At 38.6% G+C, this 24,153-nt stretch overlaps 1 protein-coding gene across 15 annotated transcripts in view; it reads right to left on the reverse strand.

Moving 5' to 3' along the window:
* Positions 1-24,153, reverse strand: part of dock7 (dedicator of cytokinesis 7) — a 63,796-nt gene that overhangs the window by 4,175 nt on the left and 35,468 nt on the right. Inside the window, exons 23-47 of one of the 15 annotated variants that reach the window (XM_060867584.1) lie at positions 23,557-23,649; positions 20,095-20,184; positions 19,573-19,668; positions 18,022-18,162; positions 17,623-17,736; positions 17,306-17,473; positions 16,203-16,354; positions 14,851-15,020; positions 14,507-14,652; positions 13,768-13,950; positions 13,454-13,589; positions 12,640-12,736; positions 11,837-11,854; positions 9,836-9,889; positions 9,460-9,556; positions 9,242-9,376; positions 9,007-9,159; positions 8,762-8,920; positions 7,665-7,765; positions 7,364-7,556; positions 7,136-7,279; positions 6,679-6,810; positions 5,242-5,256; positions 1,708-1,833; positions 514-603 (exon numbers count right to left, since the gene is read on the reverse strand). In XM_060867584.1, the coding sequence (XP_060723567.1) occupies positions 514-603; positions 1,708-1,833; positions 5,242-5,256; positions 6,679-6,810; positions 7,136-7,279; positions 7,364-7,556; positions 7,665-7,765; positions 8,762-8,920; positions 9,007-9,159; positions 9,242-9,376; positions 9,460-9,556; positions 9,836-9,889; positions 11,837-11,854; positions 12,640-12,736; positions 13,454-13,589; positions 13,768-13,950; positions 14,507-14,652; positions 14,851-15,020; positions 16,203-16,354; positions 17,306-17,473; positions 17,623-17,736; positions 18,022-18,162; positions 19,573-19,668; positions 20,095-20,184; positions 23,557-23,649 (3,003 nt within the window). Of the gene's footprint in view, positions 1-513; positions 604-1,707; positions 1,843-5,241; positions 5,257-6,678; positions 6,811-7,135; positions 7,280-7,363; positions 7,557-7,664; positions 7,766-8,761; positions 8,921-9,006; positions 9,160-9,241; positions 9,377-9,459; positions 9,557-9,835; positions 9,890-11,836; positions 11,855-12,639; positions 12,737-13,453; positions 13,590-13,767; positions 13,951-14,506; positions 14,653-14,850; positions 15,021-16,202; positions 16,355-17,305; positions 17,474-17,622; positions 17,737-18,021; positions 18,163-19,572; positions 19,669-20,094; positions 20,185-23,556; positions 23,650-24,153 lie in introns of all 15 variants that reach the window. The other 14 variants (XM_060867576.1, XM_060867573.1, XM_060867583.1 and 11 more) reach the window with 14 other exon arrangements.

Genomic DNA, 24,153 nt, shown 5'->3' on the forward strand with positions numbered 1-24,153 from the left:
ATATATATATATATATATATATATATATATATATATATATATATATATATATATATACATACATACATACACACACACACACACACACATATATACATACATATACACATTATATACAGTATGTGTGTGTGTATATATATATATATATATATATATATATATATATATATATATATATATATATATATATATATATATATATATATATACACACACACACACACACACACAAAATAGCATATGGTTAAAATGCAAAAGTGTCTGCCTGAAAACATTTTGTACTTTTAACAATTTAACAATTGTATAAATTCCACAACAGTAAATAGTTTAAAAAGAGGCAAAAGTCAAGACTCTGTGTCATGGAGGAAATCTAGCCGTGTTACAGCACACTTGTGTAAACATGATCAGGAGAGGTAAACACACAAGCTTTAGGGATATGCAAACCCCTGCACTCGACTGTAGAATAACACCACCGTTTCCTCATAAAGCTGATGATACACAACACACACATACCTTATTTGGATCCAGTTTACATTTGTCCACTGGATTCGAGTCCTTAATGACTTCTACTTGATCCTCCCCAAATCTCTCCCCGTAGAAACCCTAAACATGACAACAAAGTCTAGTGTAACTTCAGTGGAACACAGGGCCACTAAAAACCCCTTTAAACAGTGACCTTAACGAAAATATTCTGGACACTTAGGAACAATTGCAGTATTTGAATGGAAATAACATGGAACATGGGTTGTTTTAACGTTTAACGATGTTTCTAAGACTCGTAGTGTGTAAGGAGGTCCACGAGTGCAGAATATAATGACAGGACTGAGCTTGTACATTGCACTGATCACTATTTTGATTTGATGTACACAAGAGCACTAAACCCTGTGTCCTGTAAATAGGTGCTAGCAAATGGCTGGGTTTGTCAAGTTACTCTGGTTAATGTTTTACACCAAATGCATAACAGACTTCACACAACTGGATGCATGGAACATTCATTAGCATTCTTTCTACGTTACGTTATATTGAGTGAATCCTGAGGCATCTAGAGATCTACCAGCTCCATTCAGACTCTGCGATACTAAAAAGGAGATGTGAACTCAATGTGATCTTTTGCATCTATACAACATTTGTCAGACTGTATATTTATAATCACACCCTCCAGTGTCACCCTTATGAGGATGAGGTTCCCCTTTGAGTCTGGTTCCTCTCAAGGTTTCTTCCTTTATCGTCTAAGGGAGATTTTCCTTGCCACTGCTGTCTGATTCACCTCAGACTTGCTTATTGGGGATGTATATACATACACAATGTGAACTAAATCTACCTAATATTAATCTTGAATTTTGTATTCTATTAATCTTTATATTATTGTTTATAATAACCTTTTGTTCTATGTTTATGTTCTGTAAAGCTGCTTTCAGACCATGCCAATTGTAAAAAGCGCTATACAAATAAACTTGAATTGAATATATCCTAAACATTGTATACAAACAATACTATATACTGTATAATCACAAATATTACTGAATACTCCATAAATCAATTTTATATAAATAGATCTATATTATAAAACAATGGCAGGTTAAATATTTCCCCTTCCATGTACATCTCTGGCAACTGCAGCTGAGGTTTACATTGTGAACCTATGGAACTCAAACAGTCACACACCCACAAACAAAGAGAACTGAGTAGCTTCCAGTGATGCTGTACCTCTAGCCGATGAGAGATTTCAGCCAGCTTGGTGATGGCAGGCTCTTTGTACACAAACTCCTGCTCGTCCAAGTCACCGAATTTCGAACCGTAAAACCCGACTCTGAAGTAAGTACCAAACATGCGCTTTCCGTCCTGCAAGAAATTCACCAAACACAACATGAGTTGTGCACAAATCTATCTATATTCTTACATTAAGCATGTCTATCAAACTAAACGGTCATATTTCTATGAGAAAAGCTAAACTCTAGTAACCCCTTGGCCAGGGGCAGTGTAAGGTGAACTTGAATGAGGAGGGGGGGGAAAGTTCATGTTGACTTGGCACCAAGTTATCAAACCTGGTAAACATGCAAGATAAACCACTGTCTGGTAAATGAATCATTTTAAATGTTTACAGACAGTTCATTAGAATAATTGAATGCAATATGGAGCAGAAACATATGCACACAGTGAAGCTTCCGCACACAGCAACTCATTCAGTACAGTATAGACCTGTATACTGTATCAGGCAGAAGGAAGGAGAAAAGTTAGAATGAATAAAATACAGCTCTCTGATGGTTCAGCTGTTAGTCCCTCTACAGACATGCTTTACTCAGTCTAAGGGGCCTTTTTACACCTGGTCACTTCATGTGTTTTCTGTGATCCGATAGCTATCTGATGGTAAAAAGTCCAGGTCTAAATGCCCTCTGAAACGTTTTCGAGACGGATATAAATCTGATCGCTCAAACCACTTCAGGAGGTGGTCTGGGACACATTTCAGATGAAACTGGACAGGTGTAAATGAATGTGGTTGTTCAGGCCACATACGTCAGCGCTATACTCCTCCTAAATGGAAGTACGTCACTCACAGGTGATCTTTCACCCAGGTGTCTCGTTGGGTCTTAAAACGCGCTGCTGCCGCCAGCGAAAATGCAGCAAACAGTAAATGCTGTTTTTTGTAGCATAACCGTTGTAACAAGTTTTTTCATCTTCTTTTTGATTGCATTCTGAAAACCGCATACACCAAAGCGTGTTCCATTTCAATTACCCCGGAAATGAGGTCAAATATATTTGCATTTATGGCAGGAGTAGAAAGATCGGATTGATATCCGATTCGCCGAGACGCATTTATGTGGCCTAATGTAAATGGAACAGTTTTAACAAATCAGATAGCTATCGGATCAGAGAAAACACATGAAGTGACCAGGTGTAAAAAGGCCCTAAAAATGAAATACTCATCAGTTACAGGATTCAGAACTGTCTGTTTGTCTAACACACTCTGACCAAACCTAATTGTGCACGTAAAAGGTATTGATTATTGATGTTTGTGGCTGGTTACGTTGAGAAATATTATGCACCTAAATATAAAAACACAAAAAAATTAAGCATCTGATATTAAAATGTTAAAGTATAACAATATGGAAATGAAAAAAAAAGTATTCCTCAATTAGGAGATTTGACATTGCTGTAGAAAAAGAGAGGTGATGGACGGTTGTTTGTTTAAGCCAACTGCAGTTACTGAATGTTATGTAACAGGTCAGTTAAAATCACTAACTACCCAACGAGCTTCACAGCATATTTAATTGCTTTTTTTAAAATACAAATAGCAATGAAGTAAAGGCAAATACAAAAGCTTTAGGGACATGTAGATTTTCAATAAATAATAAATAATTAAGTTACCTATCTCACCACCAGCTGCCTAAAGCAACTCGATTACTGTCTAAATACTGAAATGTTCCTATTTCATCTAGAAATTTACTTATTTAAAAAAAAAAAAAAAACACCTGATGTCAGACTAAGTTTTATAAAGCTGATACATACAGAGTGTAATGAGCACCGGTACAAGGAAGGAGACAGAGAGGAGTCAAACAGTTAGGAGGAGTCCAGGCTGTATTTAGAACATCCGTGTAATATATAAAGTTGTACAGGGAGAGAGGGTGAGAGAGTGAGAGAGAGAGAGAGAGAGAGAGAGAGAGAGAGAGAGAGAGAGAGAGAGAGAGAGAGAGAGAGAGAGAGAGAGAGAGAGAGAGAGAAATGAGAGGAGAGAGGAAGGAGAGAAGAAACAGGAAGGAGAGAGAAGATAGAAATGAGAGGAGAGAGAAAGAGGAGAGAGGAAGGAGAGAGAGAGAGAGAGAGAGAGAGAGAGAGAGAGAGAGAGAGAGAGAGAGAGAGAGATTAAGTGTGGGAAGTGATGCTGGACAGGACGGATACGGAGAAACAAGGCAGTGGAGCGGCATGCTTAGGATTTGCAGTGAAGAACAAATCAATAAATATATTTCACCAAAATCAATGTGGAAATGTCTCTGATATCCTGTATACACTTTGAAAATGAGCAAGGAGCTGAAAACATTGGTGAAAAAAAACAGTATTTTGCAAAAGAGAGACTTACTGATACTATTAAAATTCTGAATTACAGGATATTTACTCTACTTCTGTCACTCACATATCTCCATTGTTGTAAATCACACATCATAAATTCATTCTGCTTAAAAAGATCAGGCAATAAAAATATGAAACGTCAGCTATCTATTTCCTCAGCCGATCGTCTCACTATTAAAGCAATAGAAATAAAGCCTCAAACTAGGAACTTACCACAAGACATTATAATTAAAGTGGGAAGAGGAGGGATCGGCAACCGAGGAAGGGGATAAAAAAAAAAAAAAAAGGAGAGAACAGAACATATTTTAATAAGGGAACCATCAACTTCTTGGAAAGGCAAAATAAATAAATAAATAAGTAAATAAAAGCATAACATTGACTAATAACGGATACTTAAAACTTAAAAAAAATAGAAAACACAAAATATTCCAAAAACAGGACACATGCATGATGAAGGATGGAGAGAGGGATCGAGGAACAAAGCAAGCAGGAAAGACTGGGTGAGTATGGGACGGGGTTCAGGAACCGTACAAAATCCTGATAAATGAGGAAACGGTATCGTGCCAAACTGTCAAGAGGTCATGCAGAGAACCATGGGTCTGATGTGTTAACATAGCAACTCACACAAATACTCAGGGGTCGATTTAGTTTTAAAATAAATGACGATCGGTGAAAAATCCAATTCTTCAACAGAAGGAAAAGAATTATTTATTTTTTTTTTTTAATTGACACTGTTCCTAAATTTAGTGTTGCATAACCAGGTATAAATCGAACCCTGTGCTTTAGGATGACTGTCGTGAAATCAAACTGACGCCGGTGCTAATGGAAGACAGAAAGAATGAGGGAGAAAGATGAGACATGTGAAGTGACGCATTCATTGACAGCTCGTCGTTAGTGTCGCACACTGGCTCCCATGCATATGGCCTGCTGAAACAAGCAATGTTAACACTGCTTCTGTTCAGAAAAAATACAGGAGTAAGAGAGAAAAAAAAGACAGAATGCATGGCGTGCTTGCACGCCACAGACGGAGATGGAGGGATGGACTGAGTACGAACAAAACAGCACGTCAATAAAAAGGTTAATGGATCGATTTCAGAGCAGAGAGAGAGAGCCAGGATCAATGCCCACCGCTTGCACATGTGGGTCAAGCATTAAGCATGAGGTTTAACCACCTACCTCCCAGCCAGTGCTCTGTGTGACAGAAAGAATATAGGACAAATCAACACACACACAGGTCACAGTCACACCGTCTATAAGCTCAGCAGGATTCCCTCACCACTACGGGAAGCCATTATTCTTTCCCGCAGCATTACATGCAGTATTCAGGGGTGGACAAATCACTAGCCTGGGTTCCAACGACAAGCGGATTTTGGATCCCTTCTCTTAGTATTTTTTTTAATGCGTAGTTGCCCAGAAAGAAAATACATCCTACATCCTAATGTCTTTTGCAAGACAAAAGTTTTCATTTGATTTGCATCAGGCTTGTGTGATAACATTTGAATAATCTCTACACCATTTGAGCAGTGACACAACTGCAGTGATGTTGACTAAAGTACCTGACCTCACTTTCTAATAAGTATACGCTCACAGAGCACACAGACTTTAACTGTAGTACGGTTGTTAATGTCAGATGGGCTAGTTTGGGTATTTCAGAAGCTGCCAATCTTCTGGGAATTTTACAGAGTGTGATAGTGTGGAAACACTTTGTTGATAAGAGGTCAGAGAATAATGGCCAGATTACTTCAAGCTGCCAGGAAACATGTAGTAACAAATACAATTACTTTCTACAACTGTGGTGACAATAAAAAGCATCTCAGTACGCACAAAACATCTAATCTAGAAGCAGAATTCAACCGCGTTGGGTTTTATTCCTGTCAGATAAGAATACAGGAATCTGAGGCTATCACTGACACTTTTTTTTGTCCAGATTGGTTTACATAGACATGGGTCTGTACAGATGTATTTCATGTTAGTCACCACATTTTTTTGGACTAATCAAATTGGTTTCTGGGCAACCAAAACAAAGTGAGCCATCTGCAGTTACCATTTGCAGAGTGGGTTAGCTAATACACTTATCATTTGTCCACCCCTGCTAAAGTACACTTCATTTATTAACCCCATAAGTGATGCTGTACGGCATGCAGGGCCTAACAGATTCCCCGTCTTCTCGTGGGAAACCGTGATTTTGTCCCAACACATGTAAAGCCACTTGCATAGTCACTCAGAGGCTGACACTGAACGTGGTAACACCCGCTGTGTGCACACTGGTGGAACAGACAGGCATATAAACCTGCGTTTACAGTACATGTTCATGCATGAATAAATCTCTGCCCTGCTTAAACAGTGTACAAAAGTATGCTATTCCTCTAGACACTTAAACACGCTATAGTGGACTAATATACAAATATTTTTGTGAGCTGTACCTTGCAAGACAGGACACATAGATGACATGATAGAAAGACTGCACTACTACACCGACACTGCTTTCAAATATCATCAAAACATCTCGCAAAGTCAAAGACCTGTTGTTTTTAACTGAAATGGTCAGCGAGTACAATGACCTGACTTCTAGAGGGGAGGATTGCGCTGCTATCAGATAGTGAGAGAATTTACCTGGTGCACTATTTTGCCAAAGGCCTCTTGTAGTTTACCATGAATGGTAGCCAGCTTCTTGGCATCCCTGTTCGCTTCATGGATGGGGATGAGCACCTTGTAAACCTCGTTCACTGCCTCGTACATGCCAGCCTGCAGACAGACAGACAGACAGACAGACAGACAGACAGAGAGAATACAAGGTCACTGAACTAACTGATATCCAGTACAGAGTTCACACAACCTAGAATACACAGGATAAAGAATATTGTGTACTGGGTCAGTTAGTAAGTAAAAAAAAAAATTCCTAGACAGCATCCTGATCTTTGTCAGTGTATCATTTAACAACACTTTCATTCTCAACAATCTTGTATTTATTCGTCTTGTTTGTACCACGGAGTTATCTTATTCTCATAGGACACAGAACGAAAGTACGAAATCAGGCTGCGAGTTCACTTCGTGATGTGCACGTCCTCACCATTGAGAAGGAGGCAGCAGCCTGTTCCAACAGCCCCACCAGCCCAGCCTCTGTGAAGTATTTTCCCGAGCAGATGCCCTCCTCATCCGGAGACACGACATCGTCAGATACAGCGGACTCCTCCAGTACATTGGACGAGATATTCTGTCACAGAACAGAGTGAACAGAACTAATAAAGTATTTGAGAACACTGGCATGCAGAAGGACCTCTCGGGTTAGATGAAGTACCTGGAAGGTGACACAGCCAACAGGTAGGTATTTGCGATCCTCCAGCATACTGAGATATTCAGCTACCAAGGCAGCGCTGTGGACCAGACACTGAGCTGCCTCTGCATGGTTAGTCCTCTCCGAGTGCTTCCCTGCCATGTTCTGTAGCCAGGTCAGCCTTAAATCCGGGGATGTCTGATACCCCTTAGCAATTCTGTTAGACATTTTTTTTCTCTCGATTATTAAAAAAACGTTGTTGTTTGCAGATATTTCAAACTGCATGACAAAGTACAACCTCCCAGAATTTGAAGCTTATCCCTACCTGTACATCAGATCAATAAGCATCTCTGGATCCTCTTGATGTTCTTTCATCTTTACCGTGTCTGACAAAATCATATGCAGGTTAAACACCAGGTCTTGAACCTAAAACGCACAACAGCATATTGTTTCATGAGACAATTTTCATTAATATTAGGTGACATGATTACTTCTCTAGTTCCATCATAAAGGTTATGAATGAAAAAAAAGTGTGTAGTAAAATCAGAAGAACGTATGTATTATAAGATTTACGGCAAACTTACAGAATAGTTCTAAATTCTCAGTGAATGCATCCTGATTCGCTAGGTCACAGATTAAAAACACATCAGTATAAAACTGCTTTTTTGCTAGAGTTCCTCCCCAACAGTCAACACAAGAGTCTTAACGCATGCCTTCCTTGCACTTTAAGAGATGTTGGGATCAGTTGAGCAGGCTAGAAAATCGTTGCAGGAATTCATTGTGCAGTGCAGGGTGTGATACGAGTCTTAAGGTAAGTGGGTGCTGGTCCACTGTTTGCTTTATAGGCAAGCAATAGTGTTTTTAAATCTGATCTGGGTAGCTACAGGAAACCGGTGGATGGAGTGTAGTAGTGGGGTGGGGGTGGGAGAACTTAGGCTGAAAGGTGAAAACAAGTCAAGCAGCTTGTTCTAATATCACAACAAAAGTACAAAGAGGTGTATTTCTAAGAATCTAGTCTTGGTTTATGGAATGCCTGATACCTTCTTTATACACTACATTTACAGTTATGACATTTGGCAGATGCCCTTATCCAGAGCAACGTATTTATTCAGCTGAACAACTGAGGGTTAAAGACCTTGCTCACAGGCTCAGGAGTGGCAGCTTGGTGGCCCGGGGAATCGAACTCACAACCTTCTGATCAGTGGTCCAACACTTTAACCACCGAGCTTCCACTTCCAAATACTTTTCTGTCTACAAGCTAGAATCTTTAAAGCAAGAATCTCCGGAATCTTAAAGTATTTTTTTTTTCATGGGAAATCACACACCAACACATTTTGTTCATTGATGTCCAACAAAGAACAAAGTACTACTATCTCTAGCAAAAGCTTTAAGCTTGGCTTTTGACAATAGTTTAGAACTGACCTGGTCAGGGAACGTGGTCTCTCGGAGCTCAAGGTCCTCCTCAGCGTAGGTCAGGATGGTTTTGAGTGAGCGTCTCAGAAACTCCTCGTTGAAGTTTTGAGACGTTCCCACCAGAGACGATAGAGACATGGTCACCTGCATCTTCACTCTGGCAAAGTTCTGCAGGACAAAAAATAATATCATTTAGTCAAGTTCAATACATTTCTTAAGTTACAATAATGATTGAAATAAACTGCTGAACTCACGTTTCCAATCTCAAAGTTCTGTCTCATTAGCAGGTAAAGCGAGGCGCTGGCGTGTGACCTAATAGTGCCGATGCTACTGCTACAGCTCCTCAGAAGACGCAGACACAGATCAGCACACTGCTCGGTCTCCTCCTCAAACAGCAGCTCTGGGAACTAAAAACCCACCAGAGAAATATCAGCATAAACAACGGTGCTTATGCCATCATACGCATTGTATCACTAAACCTGAACTCACCTTTGAGACCAGAGCCCTCTGTGTCGCAAAGCAGTGCTGAAGATAGAGGGCGCTCTGGTTGCACGCCATGCTGTGAAGCAGGACTTTGAGGACGCCTCCGAGAATGCTCTCCTTCGACTCGGTCACAGATACGGTCTATTCAGAGGGTAAGCGTTACTTTTATAGATTACAGCCCAATAAATGAAGAGCCTAAATTTAGATTTCTGTGCTTTAAATACCTGCACTATAACTTCCAGAGTATCAAGAATGATAAGGTTGGCCTCGGTTGCCAGATTGCCATCTATTAATGCCTCGTGTTCCAGCTCTGCCCTGGTTCTGCAAAAAACAGGTAACACATTTAAGAATTAGTTTATTCTGTATGTGGGAAAAAAAAGGAAAGGACCCCTTGATTGCTATATCATCTTGCACGAGCATTCAAGGACATAGACGAAGTTTCACTCTGTATACAGGTCCAACGACACTATAGACATTCTTACATAATACAGATACAAAAGCCTGCTTAGGCATCTTTCATTGTAGTTTCAGTGTACAATGGGCCTAAAGGGAAGGAGGTGGTTTGTAAGGACTTGTATAGATTTATCTATGATTACACACCTATCTAATAAGACATCCTGGCTCCTCCTACTGCATGGAAGGTTTTCTTTAAACCTGCACAGCACACCGCTCATTCAAAACAAGCCACACACAAACTTCAACAGCATAAAGGTTGCAACACAGCGAGGGCAGAGCCAGCACCCAACCAAGCACCCCTAGCACAAGAGGCATCCATATAAAGCACACAGATTGACCATGGTTACAGGAGTAGGGTAGGGTTTGCAGGGGAAAAAACATCAATAGGCTAATATTCTGCACATGTGGAAGCTGGATTTGGATTCCAGCAATTCACACTGGCTTTAATAAAGAAACCAGGGTTAGTGATGCAACTAGTCTACAGCTAGTTTAAGGCATGGGAGCACGTTAAGAGAAGAAGAAAGTAATGCAGTGTTACTGTTGCCACCCTGAAGGTCATACTTTTCCAATAAGTGTTTCATTCACTTTATACCACAGCAATTTGCCAAGAACATTTTGTTTATTAATGAAAGGAACAGCACACTTTTGTGTGCAGTTATAAACTCTTGTTCCCTCATCATCCTCTTTTTTATTCTTGAAGTAATCAAGATTTTTTAAAAAAATGCAGCTTGTTAACATATAAAACCTGACGTTCCTTTACCTCAGAATGTTACGTAGCACTGACAACACATTCCTAAATTAATTTATGTAGAGTATCTGCAATAATTGTGTAGGTGTTAACCTTTTTAAGGTGGCACAAGCACATTATTAAAAACATATACGTCACCTATCAGCTTTCACTAGTCAGAGCTGCTAATTTTTTTTGGGTTCGAGTCTCGGGCCGGCAATACCACGAATGAGGTGCCCTTGAGCAAGGCACCGAACCCCCCAACTGCTCCCCGGGCGCCGCAGCATAAGTGACTGCCCACTGCTCCGGGTGTGTGTTCACGGTGTGTGTGTGTGCACTGCTGTGTGTGTGCACTTTGGATGGGTTAAATGCAGAGAACGAATTCTGAGTATGGGTCACCGTACTTAGCTGTATGTCACGTCACTTTTTCACAGAAAATGAATTAACTATTTCTGGCCAATCAGGATCGAGAATTCAACAGCGCCATGGTATAAATTATGATCAATTCTATTGTTTGTTATTAGTGGGTTTTTTTTAAATTGTAATGATTTGCACTAACCAGCCATAACATTACAACCACTGAGAGATTTCTCTCTTTAGATCTCTCTGATCAAGCGTCTGTGGAATTTTCTGGACAAACAAGTCCAATCCCTGGAGGCCACACCTCATAACATACAGCACTTATATGATCTGATAATGTCTTACTGCCAGATACCACAGGAGACCATCAGAGGTCTTGTGGAGATGATGCCTCAATGGGCCAAAGCTATTTTGGCAGGTGGTATCAATGTTAGCGTATAATGTTAGCCAATTAGCATATAATCGTTCTATCCAGTGTCACCCAGAAGAGGACACCTTCAACTTCATATCTGCTTCCTCAAAGTTTTCCCCTCATCTTGAGTCAGGGTCTGGCTTGCTCATTAGGGATCAAGATCTTGACCTTGGGTTTTGTAAAGCTTTATTTTTGGAATAAATCCCTAGTCAAAAACACTATACAAATAAAATGAAGGAAAGTCATCTCTCACCAACCACTAAAGTATGTTTCTACTACAGTATAATTCCTGATTTCAACAATTTTCTACATTCACAGCTTTAGATTTTACACTCTGTAACAGTGGCTGTAATCTAGAGATGCATTAGAAGCACAAATTTATTGGAATTCAGTTCTTGAACTCATAAACATCGGGACCATCTCTAATGTGGAAAAAATGACAATCACACCACACCACACAAGCAGCCACCTTTCACCTTCCCAAGCACACACACTAGTTACAAAGACACAGCAGTCCAGCTACAACCAGAGCACTTTAAGCATGAGACAAGAAGAGCAAGGGGGCAGGGAGAGAGGAGGGTGGTCCTTATACTCGAGGGGGTTAGCAGAGGGAGGTTGTTTAGATCACACTTCAGTTGTACGATACCTGACTGATCTGTGGCTCCTAGACACACAGTACACGAAAGAACAAGGTCAAATGGAGGGATTATTGAACAAAAAAAAAACTAGTTAAGGGAGTACAACGTGTAATAGACACAAGTGGACCTCGATTATAAAATAATGAATAAATGCACTAAATAAAGGTAAAGAAGAAGTACATGGTTCACCACTCTGACACAAGTCATTTTTACTTATTATGACGAGTATGATGTGAAGGAAACCTAATCAGTGACAGAGTTGATTAACTTTACGATTCATTTATTCGTATACCACAGCAAAACTGACAAATGATTAGAACTTTGATTTACTATAAAAGCAAAATTTGATCCATTTCTAGTTATATTCAGATACGAGTTCCTGCAATCATTTGATAGCTACAATATATATAAAGATAAGTTTATTTCCAAGATTAATTAATTTATAGATTAATTATTTTTTATTTATAATAATTTTAATCATTTCATAATAATAATCTCAATTTCTTTCAATGCAAGTGTTCAAAAAATAGTCTGGATACTCATTTATAGTTTTAAGAATTTTATCGGACTTATTTGCCCTTAAATTTGTCTTCATACCTTCTGACCAATCAAATTCAAGAATTCAGCAGTGCTGTGGTATAATACGTTTTGCTCGGAGTCAAAATAAATTTAATCTAATGGTTGTTAAATTCGACCTGATTTGATTTTTTGGGTTGTATTGTGTGGATAGAATGTGACTAAACATATCAGTGTGTAATTTACAGGTGGAAAGTAAAATGAGCAAAAAGAACAAAGCTTTGAGCCGTCATACTTGTCCATCTTTTCGCTGTTCTGGCGCCAGTGTGTCATGTCTTTCCTCCAGCGCAGGTTCTCTTGACTACCAAACGCACTGCCTGATGGACTCCGTTCTGAAAGAGTGAGAAGCTCACATTTCACAAAAAAAACAATGTTTTTATATAATGAGCTGTATTCTGTTGATGTTTTGTGGAAGCACATGTGTAACACATTAGTATAACACTATAGAGTACAGTTCAGGGTTATTAACAGTCCTGCAGTGATTTTGTGAATGACATGAGACTTGAGGTCCAAAAAAAGCTATTAAATGCAATGCCTGAACCATATTTTCCTCACCAGTCGAGGTGATACAAACATTTTAAAATTACAACAATTTAATATAAACTCTGTGTCTGCCGAATTACTACATAAATACAACTGTAACAAATAAAAACAAACGATGCAGCTGCCTAGTGATTGTGCATCAGGCACTTAATGTGACATTATAATTATTATATATATTTTTGATTTCATAAAGATGGTAAATTAAGATGAGAACGATCATAATCATTATTCCTAAGAGGTTCAGGGATATGACAAGATGCAAAAAAGCAAACAAGAACATAAGTTGTTTTAGGCATCTGGTTATTTCTGTTACACGATGTTGAAATTAATAAATTAAGAATTTCACTGCTCTTGTTTTTTTAAAGGGAGTTAGAATAGATGATCTGTTCGGATATTACCTAATCAGACCTCTTGTTAATGCATTTATTTCAACCAACCCTGTTTGCAATTACTCCTTATTCAATATTTTCCTAACTCTGGTATGATGAGAAACATCCAGCACGAACCTAACTGTCCTCTGCTGCGTCGCACCATTTCCTGCCTGGCTCCGATACTGCCCAGGATGGCTTCCTCCAGCTTGGCCTTCATGTCTTTAGACTTCTTAAAGGTTAAACTGTTCATGCGCTCAAATGCTTTCTTTCCCTGCATGAATAAAAAATGGGCCTTTTTGATGAGATGGATAAACAGGAAAAAAACATGGTTAATTTCATTTACTCATTACGAGTATTAATATTATGCACATTTACAACCCGACTTAATTTCTGACTGAATAAAACATGCTGTTTTAACAATTTCCAGATTTAGTGTTGTGAAACCTCACCTTGTACTCGAAGCAGGAGACACAGAGGTAAAGCATGTCCAGTAGGCGGTTGAGCTGAGACACAGACAGGTCAGTGAACCACTTCTGTAGCACCAGCTCGTCTGCGTTTTTCAGCACCCACAGCAGACAGATGAGCAGACTGCGACTGGACTCGGGAGAGAAGGTACCATGCTGACGGGTGGCCTGGGCGATAAGAGACACAGAGAGTGATGGAAGATGCTGAAAACCATCAAAGTTGATGGTCTGCCTTTTTTTTTTCTAAATATAGTGACCAAAATTTAATACATTTTTTAATTATTTATATTGGCCATGTTAAAATAATAAATAAATAACTGATGATCACTGTATTTTGTCTGTATTCTACATTCTGATTGTAAAGTGTGATTTTCTATAACAGCAGCTCTTCAAGGCAAGTCACTGGTTTGTATAAACTCATCATTTCTATAGCCACAGCTACTTGACAGGGACTTATCTATCAAACACTGCACATAAACAGAAGTAGGTGTAATTGTTCAAATAGTAAAGCTTTTTTTTAACATTTATTGAAGAAGTCTCCAGTATCAGCATTTGTAACAGAAGAAAACTATATACTATAAGCAAAATAAATGACATGATCCTTTAAAGTAATCATTGGTAAATTACTACAGTATAAGAGGAATATTGTGTGTGCTCTAAGTGTGGTGTGATTGAGATTGCCAACGCAATTCTAGAACCAAGCAGATATCAGATATTTATCTACCTGTGGGTTAAGCAGGAAACTACTTGGCCGTGACATCTGAGGAACAGAGGTGCCTGCTATTGCCATGGCTACGCTCTGACTGATCATGCTATTGCCCTCAGCTTCCTGTTCGTCTACTCCAAGACGACCCCACTGGTTATGAGACTCTATAACAGAGAAGAAAGTAAAACCACAATACCAGATTCAGTACTCTGTAAAATGATGCACCATGTTCTACACATTCAGCTGTTTAATCCAGGTTGAGTAGCAGTGGCATGGAAAACGTGAAGCTTGAGTCATGTCAGATTAATCAGGTCATCTTGGTTATCTGACAACAACAGTCAATAAAAGAATTCTAAACATACCCGTGAAGTCATGGAGCTGAGGCAGGGTCTCCATGACAATGCCAATGAGAGGTAGGTAGAGCATGGCAACCCTGGCTTTAACCTCAGGGTCAGCGTAGCGTGGGTCCGAGTCATGACTGGACAGTAGGTTATGGACCACACTGATCACCTTCTTATGCAGGCCAAACATCCTACAAGCAAAGTTGTCCATTTTAATAAACAATAAAAGTTATATTTTATAATGTCATTTGTTACAGTTAACTTTTCATTAACAGAAAATTTACAGAAATTAAGTGCTCATGATTTGCCTGCTGGATATTCACTGATTTCCAAACACTTCTGAACAACACACGCTACAATGAACTCTTTTTTTTGCTGATAATATTTCCAAAAAGTGGTTTTAACACTGAACAAAAGCAAGTAGAACTTAAAAGCAGTGCCTCTCGGCTAACAAAAAGTATAGTACATACTCTTTTCTAATTTAGGTCTCAAATACAAATATAAAATCTAATTTAAACAGGGTGGAGCAAAACTATTTCAGATATTTGACCTTGCTGTGACACTGTTTAGATTAATTCCAAGATCAAATCAATTCCTCTGCTGGATACACTGGTAATTCCATGTAATTCCTAAAAACATTCAATCCCCCATTCTTCTGATGAACCAATGCGAATTTCAGATAGACCTGAAAATCGTGAGAACAGCAGAACCTTGCTTTTTAGTTTTAGTTCACCAATTTCAAAGACCACTAGAACAATAGAATGACTGAATTATCATTCCAGTGCAATTATCAACAGTGCCATTGATATGGTCAACATGGACAATGCAATAAAATTACAGATGACAACATGCTAAAATTAATCTTCAATATTCAAACACTAAAGTGAAGTAACATGAAAAAAAAAAATCCCTCTAATTCTAGGCAACAAGCCACAATTGAAATTTCCACTGATTATTAAACAGAAAAGATAAAGTTGTGCTGTGTTCAAGTCAAGTGATAAAAATCCTAGTGCTTATACTTTTTATACATAAGATACATAAATCGCTCTTATTTCTGCAGCTACCGAATGTCCTGCAAAGCGAAGTTTTGCTTTTGAACAAGCACAATGTGAATCAACCAGCCTGTGTGTGTTAAGATGAGAGTGTGTATTGTGTGTATTCGTGTGTGTAGTTACAAGGCAACCGTTAAGCACTGAATTCTGTTATCCCCACACCCATATCATAAGCCAATCATAAGCAGGGAACAAAAATCTGGAATCTTTAGTACTAAACTGGTGATAAGTCATGTACAACATGTTTACGCATATCAGACAAGACAGGATGTAAAGCACTGTGATGAAGTGAGATGAGATGAGACGAGACGAGACACACACCAGTGTACTGACCCATCAGCCTCTGGGTCCAGAATAACGGCAAGTTCAGTTAGAACCAAACCTGCCAGGTAGTGCTGTTCTCTAAAGGGTACTGACAATTCAAACATATTCGCAATCTTCTGGTCTTGCACGTGGGTGGAGAAGCCAGAGCTCTGAGAGGGGTGAAAAAAAGAGAGAGAAAAGATGTAGCGGTTAAATTATTGTTGGCTGGTACATTAACCATGTCGTTCATATATAGAAAAGATCGGGGGGGAAATAAGCTAAATAAAAAAAGATTTATTTCTCTGATAATTAGTTTGACCCAACTTTCAGATGGAATAATTGATTGATGCCCCTTTTCCCCCCGAGGCAGTTTGAGTGCTGGTTCGGAGCCAGAGCCTAATTTAGAACCAGTTCTTTCTTTTTGACAGCCAAAGCACCGGCTCTGAACCAGGAAAAGTGGTTCTTAAGTAGCACCAAAACGTAGCTGGTCTAGACTTAAGAACCGATTGCGTTTGGGGCTGTGGGTGGGGCTACTGTTAGGGCATTTGATAATGTACTTTACGTATACTAATGTTTAATACACTTTTACTTTACCGCGATATGATACATTATCAGCACACATGATAGTAGGTAGCTACATGCTAAGGCTAACTTTTTTCTGTGTTAATGATAAAATAACGTTATGTACTTTCTCGATTACAGCCTCCGTTTATACAGATTACATGGAGCTGCACGTACACGTTGGATTCACCGCATTTAGGTGCCAATGTAGGTTCACAAAGCCATGAGCATTAACAGTAAAGCAACATGCACCATTGTTGATGCTGTGTTTGCCACTGCTGCGCTAACGTGGCTGGGAAACGTGACAAGTATACAGTGACGTCAGACTCGGCTCTGTGATGGCTCTCTAGCCGGTGGAAAGGCAAACCGGTTCTTAGAAGGTTCGCCAGTGAAACCAACTTTGAACCAGCACCAGTGCTAGCTCTGAACCAGCACCCGGTTCTTTTTGGTGGAAAAGGGGTATTAGAGATCTTTCCATGATGTTTTAATGTGATTCGATCGAATGTGTGCTCTCCACATGCTGACACTACGGTTAGTGAATCTTCCTGTGGCTGCGTTACCTGTGAGGTGGCAGATGAGACGGAAGGAGAGGGCGAGGCTGGAGGAGTGAGCAGACTGCAAGGTAGGTTCAGCGTGACGTAGTGCTCATGGCTACACACGATCCTGAGGAAGTCAAGCCTCAGAGACTCTAGGGTGGGGTTCTGCAGAGCATATAACTTGCTGGACACCTGGTGGGAAAGTGAATAATAGTGAATTAATAGAAGATGCTACAAATTGTGAACTAGAACTACTAAACAGGAGGACCTCAAAAGATTACACACACATTTCCATTTAAGCTTTAACCAGAACCGGTAACAGTTTAGAAAAAACGAAGTACCTGTTTCCAGTACGTCTTGATGAGGCAGAAGACGAAGCCCCTGTCCATGACAGACAGCAGGTCATTAAGGAAGAAGGCCAGACTTGTGTTGAGCCTCTCTACCAACTCCAAATCCTGGCACAGCAGAAACAGAAAGAAATGCTTACTGTACAGTGAACATCCATAAGAAGTCTACAACCTAATACTTCATTTAGAACCATTCAGTATTTAATATGAATGGCCTTTCAAACAAATAAAACATTATTGTGCTCAGACTTTAGCAAAAACTATTATGCGAAGAATATAACACAGTAGGATGTGTTGTTACAGGAACATAATCAGGGAGAACATGCAAACTGTGCACACAGGGTGGAGGCAAATATGCCAAAGAAAATATACAGTAGTAGCATATCCACTTACCTTTTGGAAGCGTGAGACGATGTCCCCTGCAATGGTGCTAACTAGAGCGGTGATATCGTCCATGAAGCGCTCAGGAAACCGGTTCTTCCTGGGAGACTCCAGACGGTCAGTGAAGTACAAGTGGTGGATTATACTTTTAACCTGAAAGTGACAAAGCGACGGATTTAAATGACCAAAAAGAGACTCTACAACAGGCAAATCAAGAACTTTGATCTCATGGAAATCTAATTAAATAATCAACATAATGAAGACAGAGCAAGAACGTGTATGTAGTCCATGGAAATTTCATGAAAGCATTTAAAAAAATAAACCTATCACTCAGACTGAGCTTGATAAATATTTATTCTTATATTATTACATTCTATAGTGTGTGTTGCATGTGTCCACACAAACACAAAAACACATGCAAAAAAAACAAAACCACACACTATATTAAGCTGATATTCTCCATAGAACTCAATGTAAAAAAGCTTGAAAATAAGCTTCTTTTTTGCACAGGCCTGTGTACTGTATATCAGTAATAATGCAACCTTTTGGGCAACAGTAAAAATTTTACCTCTTCACAGCTGAGGGAACCATAAACAAGCAAGAGTGCATAGTTTATTGATGTCATGGCCATGCAATGAAAAAAATGTGGTAAAAATAATGGCAGTCAATGCGGCTGTGAAAAGTAAATGAGGGAGAAATTGTTTTAAATCTGATGCTGCACAAAAACTAACAATGCATAAAAGCCAATGTTGTTAGAAATCTTTGAGATATAGATATATAGATATATATATAGATATATATATAGATATATATATATATATATATATATATATATATATATATATATATATATATATATATATATATATATACATATACATATATATACATATACATACACACACACACACACACACATACAAGACTGTGATAAAAGTTAAAAAAAATCTAGTTCAATTTTTTTATATAAATAATTGTGTATTTTTATGCAAATTAATGATGTCATTAACTAAATGGGTAATTAAAAAGTATAATTGTTTTTAATACTTAGTAGTTTTGATTAAAACTGAGGTTTAACAGATTTATGCAAACAATTTGAAAAAAATATTAATCTGATATATTTTTATATAAAATTAATTTAGTGGCTGTTTTCAGCCACAGACTAAACATAAGGGTGTAAAATTTGAATACAGAAAATTATAGACCTGGTGAAGAATTTTAAATCCGCTTTCCAAAGTACATGGTGTATATACACAGAGAAAGATATGGGCAAAAAACTGTCAAACTATGTCCCCTAATGGACGAAAACTTCCAGAGCGGTTCATTTCCACACAACATATTCATGAATTCGCATGTAAAAGATTCAGTTCATTCAACATTCAATTAATGTGAAAATAAATAATTCTTAAGCGAGAGAATAATCTGTGAGAATCCATATAAAACTTACGTTAAAATAATAAAATGCAATAAAACTAATAATTATTAGTAACCGTCATGGTTTTTATACAAAATCATGTGATCATTATTTTCCCCATTATGATCATCAATTATTATAATTCTTACCATGAGCTCAAAGAAGAACCAGGCCTGTTGAAGAGCTCCTTCTCTCACACTGCCACTGCTCACCACCCACTGCAGTGCCAGTTCCTCATGAAAGAGCTAAAGAACACCAGCAGAGCATCAAAACAACATCAGCTACCAGCCGTGCACCATAAACATCACCTCAACTAATTAACACGTTACTTGGTTAGAACACTACTATAGGAAATGAAACAGGCCTTTGACATAATCCTTTTGGCTGCTGCAAAAAAAGTGGATTAATTAAAAAAAACAAACAAACAAAATAACAAACCAAAACAAAAAACAAAAACATACACATTCACACACTTGGTTTCACCAAACAGCAGGAGTGTTACATCATTCCATCAACATACAGCATTCACAAGGAGACACAAAATCAGCATCCACAAGACCACAACCACCACACCAAACACCATCCAATCAAGAGCAACAGACAAGACACAGGCGGAGGGGGCGGTTGAGGAAGCGGCTGTGGCTCCTCCCACCACTGTGTCGGGTCTCTACCTTTTTGGTCGGCAAGCGTCCTGTTAAAGTTTGCAAGAAACTGGCGCTCTCAGTGTGCGATGACATGCGATTGCCACTGCGCTCCATGGCCTATGGGTGGGGATGAATGGAAGGGTGACAACACATTAGTGTGAAGGACAGGAGAGTGTGGTGCTATCTGCTAGTCAGATAGACACAACTATACACACACACGTACACACACGCCCACACACGCACGCACAAAGACAGACAAAACACAACCTGGTTAAGCAGATTAATTCTGTATGCTAACATACTTCAAAGTCTATAATAATAATAATAATAATAATAATAATAATAATGTTCAATTAAAGTCATAAGAAATAATAACAATAATAATAATAATAATCATCATCATCTGAAAGTAAAAAGAACAGTAAAACAATGACTACACTTACTAGTATTACCGTCCAGTAAGACAGTACACTCAGATTTATACTGTGCAGTAAAGATAATCTAGCTTTGTGTAATCATTCGATCATTCATAATTTTCAGTTTTTAGAATTTAAAATAAAAACTGAAAAAACAAAAGGAAATGTGAGTAAATTATGAGTAACTAACTAAATTTCACAGGACAAAAATCACACAAAAATCCAAAGAGTATTTGTCATTTACTCACTTACACAGACATGTGCACGCACACATACCCACACACACATATACCCACACACACCCATACCCACACCCACACACATACGCACACTTTACATGCAGCATCTCATGACATGCCGCAGTGAGAGAGAAAGTTGGATTAGTGCTTTTGTGGCCATGCAGTGCTCACAGTGTGAGGAAGGCAATGTAGAGAGAGAAAATGGGAGTATTTAGCAGTGGAAAAAATGAAAGAAGAATAGAAAACATATGAATGAAGGGAACGGCAGGAAATGGATGAACCGCTCAACCACTTTGGGCTACGATCAATTAACGTAAATCCAAGAAACCCAATCGTGCTAATTATATCCGGCTACAGATTAAAGCCTGATTTATGCTTCCTTCTGAACAAGTTGGACTAAGCCTTCGAAGCGTGGTGAAAGCTCTGGGGAAAAAAATCTCCAAAATCGCATCATACAAACTATACCGTGACTCCATGTTACGAACCTTGACCTTGTATCTCTGACAATCTCTGTTTTATCTTGGCAGCGCTGGGCAGCTGTCATCATCTTAGTAATAATGACTAATCTATTAGCTTCAGTTGATTTCCCACAACACATTCACTTCATTTCTCAAAAATTCTGTTAGCTGACACCAAAATGTTGTGGTTATAAATGTATTTAAAAGAGATTTATGATGTTTTATTCACACAGCTTGTACACCACGATCTGAAAATAAAATAATTTTATTTCTGTAGGTCACTACTGTAATTGATCATTAAAATAGATGAACCTACCCTGGTTTAGGGTTGCAAAGGGGCGGAAAGTTTCCGGTAAATTTCCGGAAACTTTCCACGGGAACTTAATCTGGGGAATTTTGGGAATATTCAAAATTGGAAACTTTACGGGAATTTATGGAAATTTACAGGAATTTATGGGAATTATTTAGAAATATAGGGAAATGTATATAAACTATATCATATACAAACATAAATAAACATTTTGTTTGGTCATAAGCAGACGTGCATGCAAGGTAATACAAATTTTAAAAATGACGTCTTGACTGATTTAATTGTAAGTAGAACTTTGACTGATTATTTCACTGAGTAACACAAAAGCAGTGTGCTGTGTGCAAGTGACCGAGGAAAGCAGGGTACAAAGTCAATTTAAATTGCATTAAATCTTATTGTTTTAAACAAAATTATGCTGCAAGATTTAACTACATTTAAGTTCCTTGTTATAGGCAACTCTGCATTTTTAAAAAATTCCCAGTTTATTTCCATATATTCCCGTTAATTCCCATATATTCCCATTAATTCCCATGGAAAGTTTCCAGCCTTGAAAATTCCCGGAATTTTGCTACCCTACCCTGGATTGCTCTTCATTAGGGTTTTTCTCTTTCAGATACGCAATGAAGCTGTTTCTTATGCTTCAGTTTTTCTAAGCATAAACCAGTCAGACTTCGGTAACAGTTCGTCTGTTGTGGTTTTTGCGATCACACGCATTTATGTAAAATTATTCAGCGTTTTGTCAGAAACTAACTAGAGGGATTGCATAGAATAAAGCAGAGAGAAGTTTTTCTTGGTATTTATCCTCGCTGCTACTATTTAGCTAACTGAAAACACCAAAACAGAACGTATATAGATGAACGAAGCATGTGCCTCTTCTCTCAGTGTCAAATTACAAACAGATGTTAAGGGTCTACGGAGACAAAAACTTAACTTAAAGCACCGCTAACAAAAAACATCCTTTTAATTATTTTAATTGTAGCCTGTTAATGTTTCACTATTAAAAGGTAACTGTTTCACACCTCATTCATCCATGAGTCAAGGGAACAAACCTGGGAAGTGGGCAGGTAGAGTAGAGTTGTAGTTGATTGGTTTCATGTGTCTCAGAGGAAGTAAGAGTTAACCTTCACCTTCTCTAGCTGTTATCTGTTGCATGATAGGGGAGATCTGGTTGGTGGGAGGCCATTCAGTAACGTTTTTTTTTTTTTTGCTCATCTGGTTATTTGTAATCAAAGAATTTTACGTCATTAGGTATTTAATTGGCTTTAGGCCATCAAATTATTCCTAATGATTGAGGATGGGTTTTTAAATCTAGGTTTCAACAACATCATTATCTCAGTTGAAGCAACGGCAACAAAGACAACCGAGCTTTTTCCCTATAATACCTGCTGTATAATATTCCACCAAAGACCCTTTAACTATCCTGTAAGGTCATGAATGGTCATGGTATTGAGAAGTCTTCCTAAGGCTGCTCTCAGAAGCACTTCTGATGAAGCATAAACCAGGCATAACATTCTGCTGGTTAGTTTTAAACTTGCTTAGATTTAGACCAACGGCGGTCGATTTACATTTAAATTTCATTTAAAACTAATCAGCCATCTACCATGACATTCCTCATATTGTACGTTTGCAGGAAAAACTACTCAACAAGTCTCTTTATTAAGCTGATTAACTCGTACTGACTAGTTGGAGTAGCCTGGTAAAAAGATTCTGAACCTCAAAAGCATTCACTCTTGGAAAGACTTTTTTTTAGAGCTCCAGTTGGTATTTCTTGATGACCTGCTAAGATTAAATCCATCAAAACATACTGCTTGCTACGTAAGTGTACGGCTCTGTGATAAGCAGCACACAATACGTTAAAGGCTTGTGAGGATCCGTACGTTTTCTACCAGGCTGCTGGTTGAGGGCTGTGCTGGATTTAATCTACAGATTTTTGTTGGATGAGGACATAAAACCTTAAAATAAATAAATAAATAAATAAATGGGGATGTTTTCGTGTATTGGACAGGTATGTGAGGTGATTTATTTTTCTTTGTGTTTTAACGGGATTGGATTATTTTTTTAATGACCTGCACAGTATCGGATGCCGAGCCAGGGCTGGTCCCCCAAGGGCCACTCTTGCAGCCCATGGTGTGCACCCAGGAGTTGGAGCGATCTAAGCCCTGCGAGCCAAAGGGGAGGGAAGCAAAGGTGTCACAGGCAGGAGCAAGCAAGCAAGGGAACAGTGACAGGTCAAAATTTACAGTTCAATGCCATGGGTAAATAAAAGGGATTAAAGTCACTCAGTTCAAACATCAGCACTTATAAGTCAGCACTTCAAACATCCGACACCGAGCTTTTTCAGAAAGATGGTTAGATTAGAATGTAAGCGATTAAACAGGATTACAGATTTGGGTTTGGAAAGAAACAGGGTCAGATTCATACAATGCAAGTCAACAGTGCAGAAAAAAGAAGTTAGATCGTTGTCGTTTATGGCTGTACGATCACAGTTTCCATTTAAAACAGTAAGCAAGCTGAATTTGGCTATTCTTGGCTAACTGGAAACATGTAACAGCATTTAGGTAATACCATTCCATCACAGACAGACCTATGAGGATAAAAGTGGAGCATGCATAAGCAGTAACTGGACATCACACAACATGAGATGAGCATTTCTTGCCATTCCA

This window comes from Tachysurus vachellii, chromosome 4 (genome assembly GCF_030014155.1).
Source record: "Tachysurus vachellii isolate PV-2020 chromosome 4, HZAU_Pvac_v1, whole genome shotgun sequence".
NCBI classification, from domain to species: domain Eukaryota; kingdom Metazoa; phylum Chordata; class Actinopteri; order Siluriformes; family Bagridae; genus Tachysurus; species Tachysurus vachellii.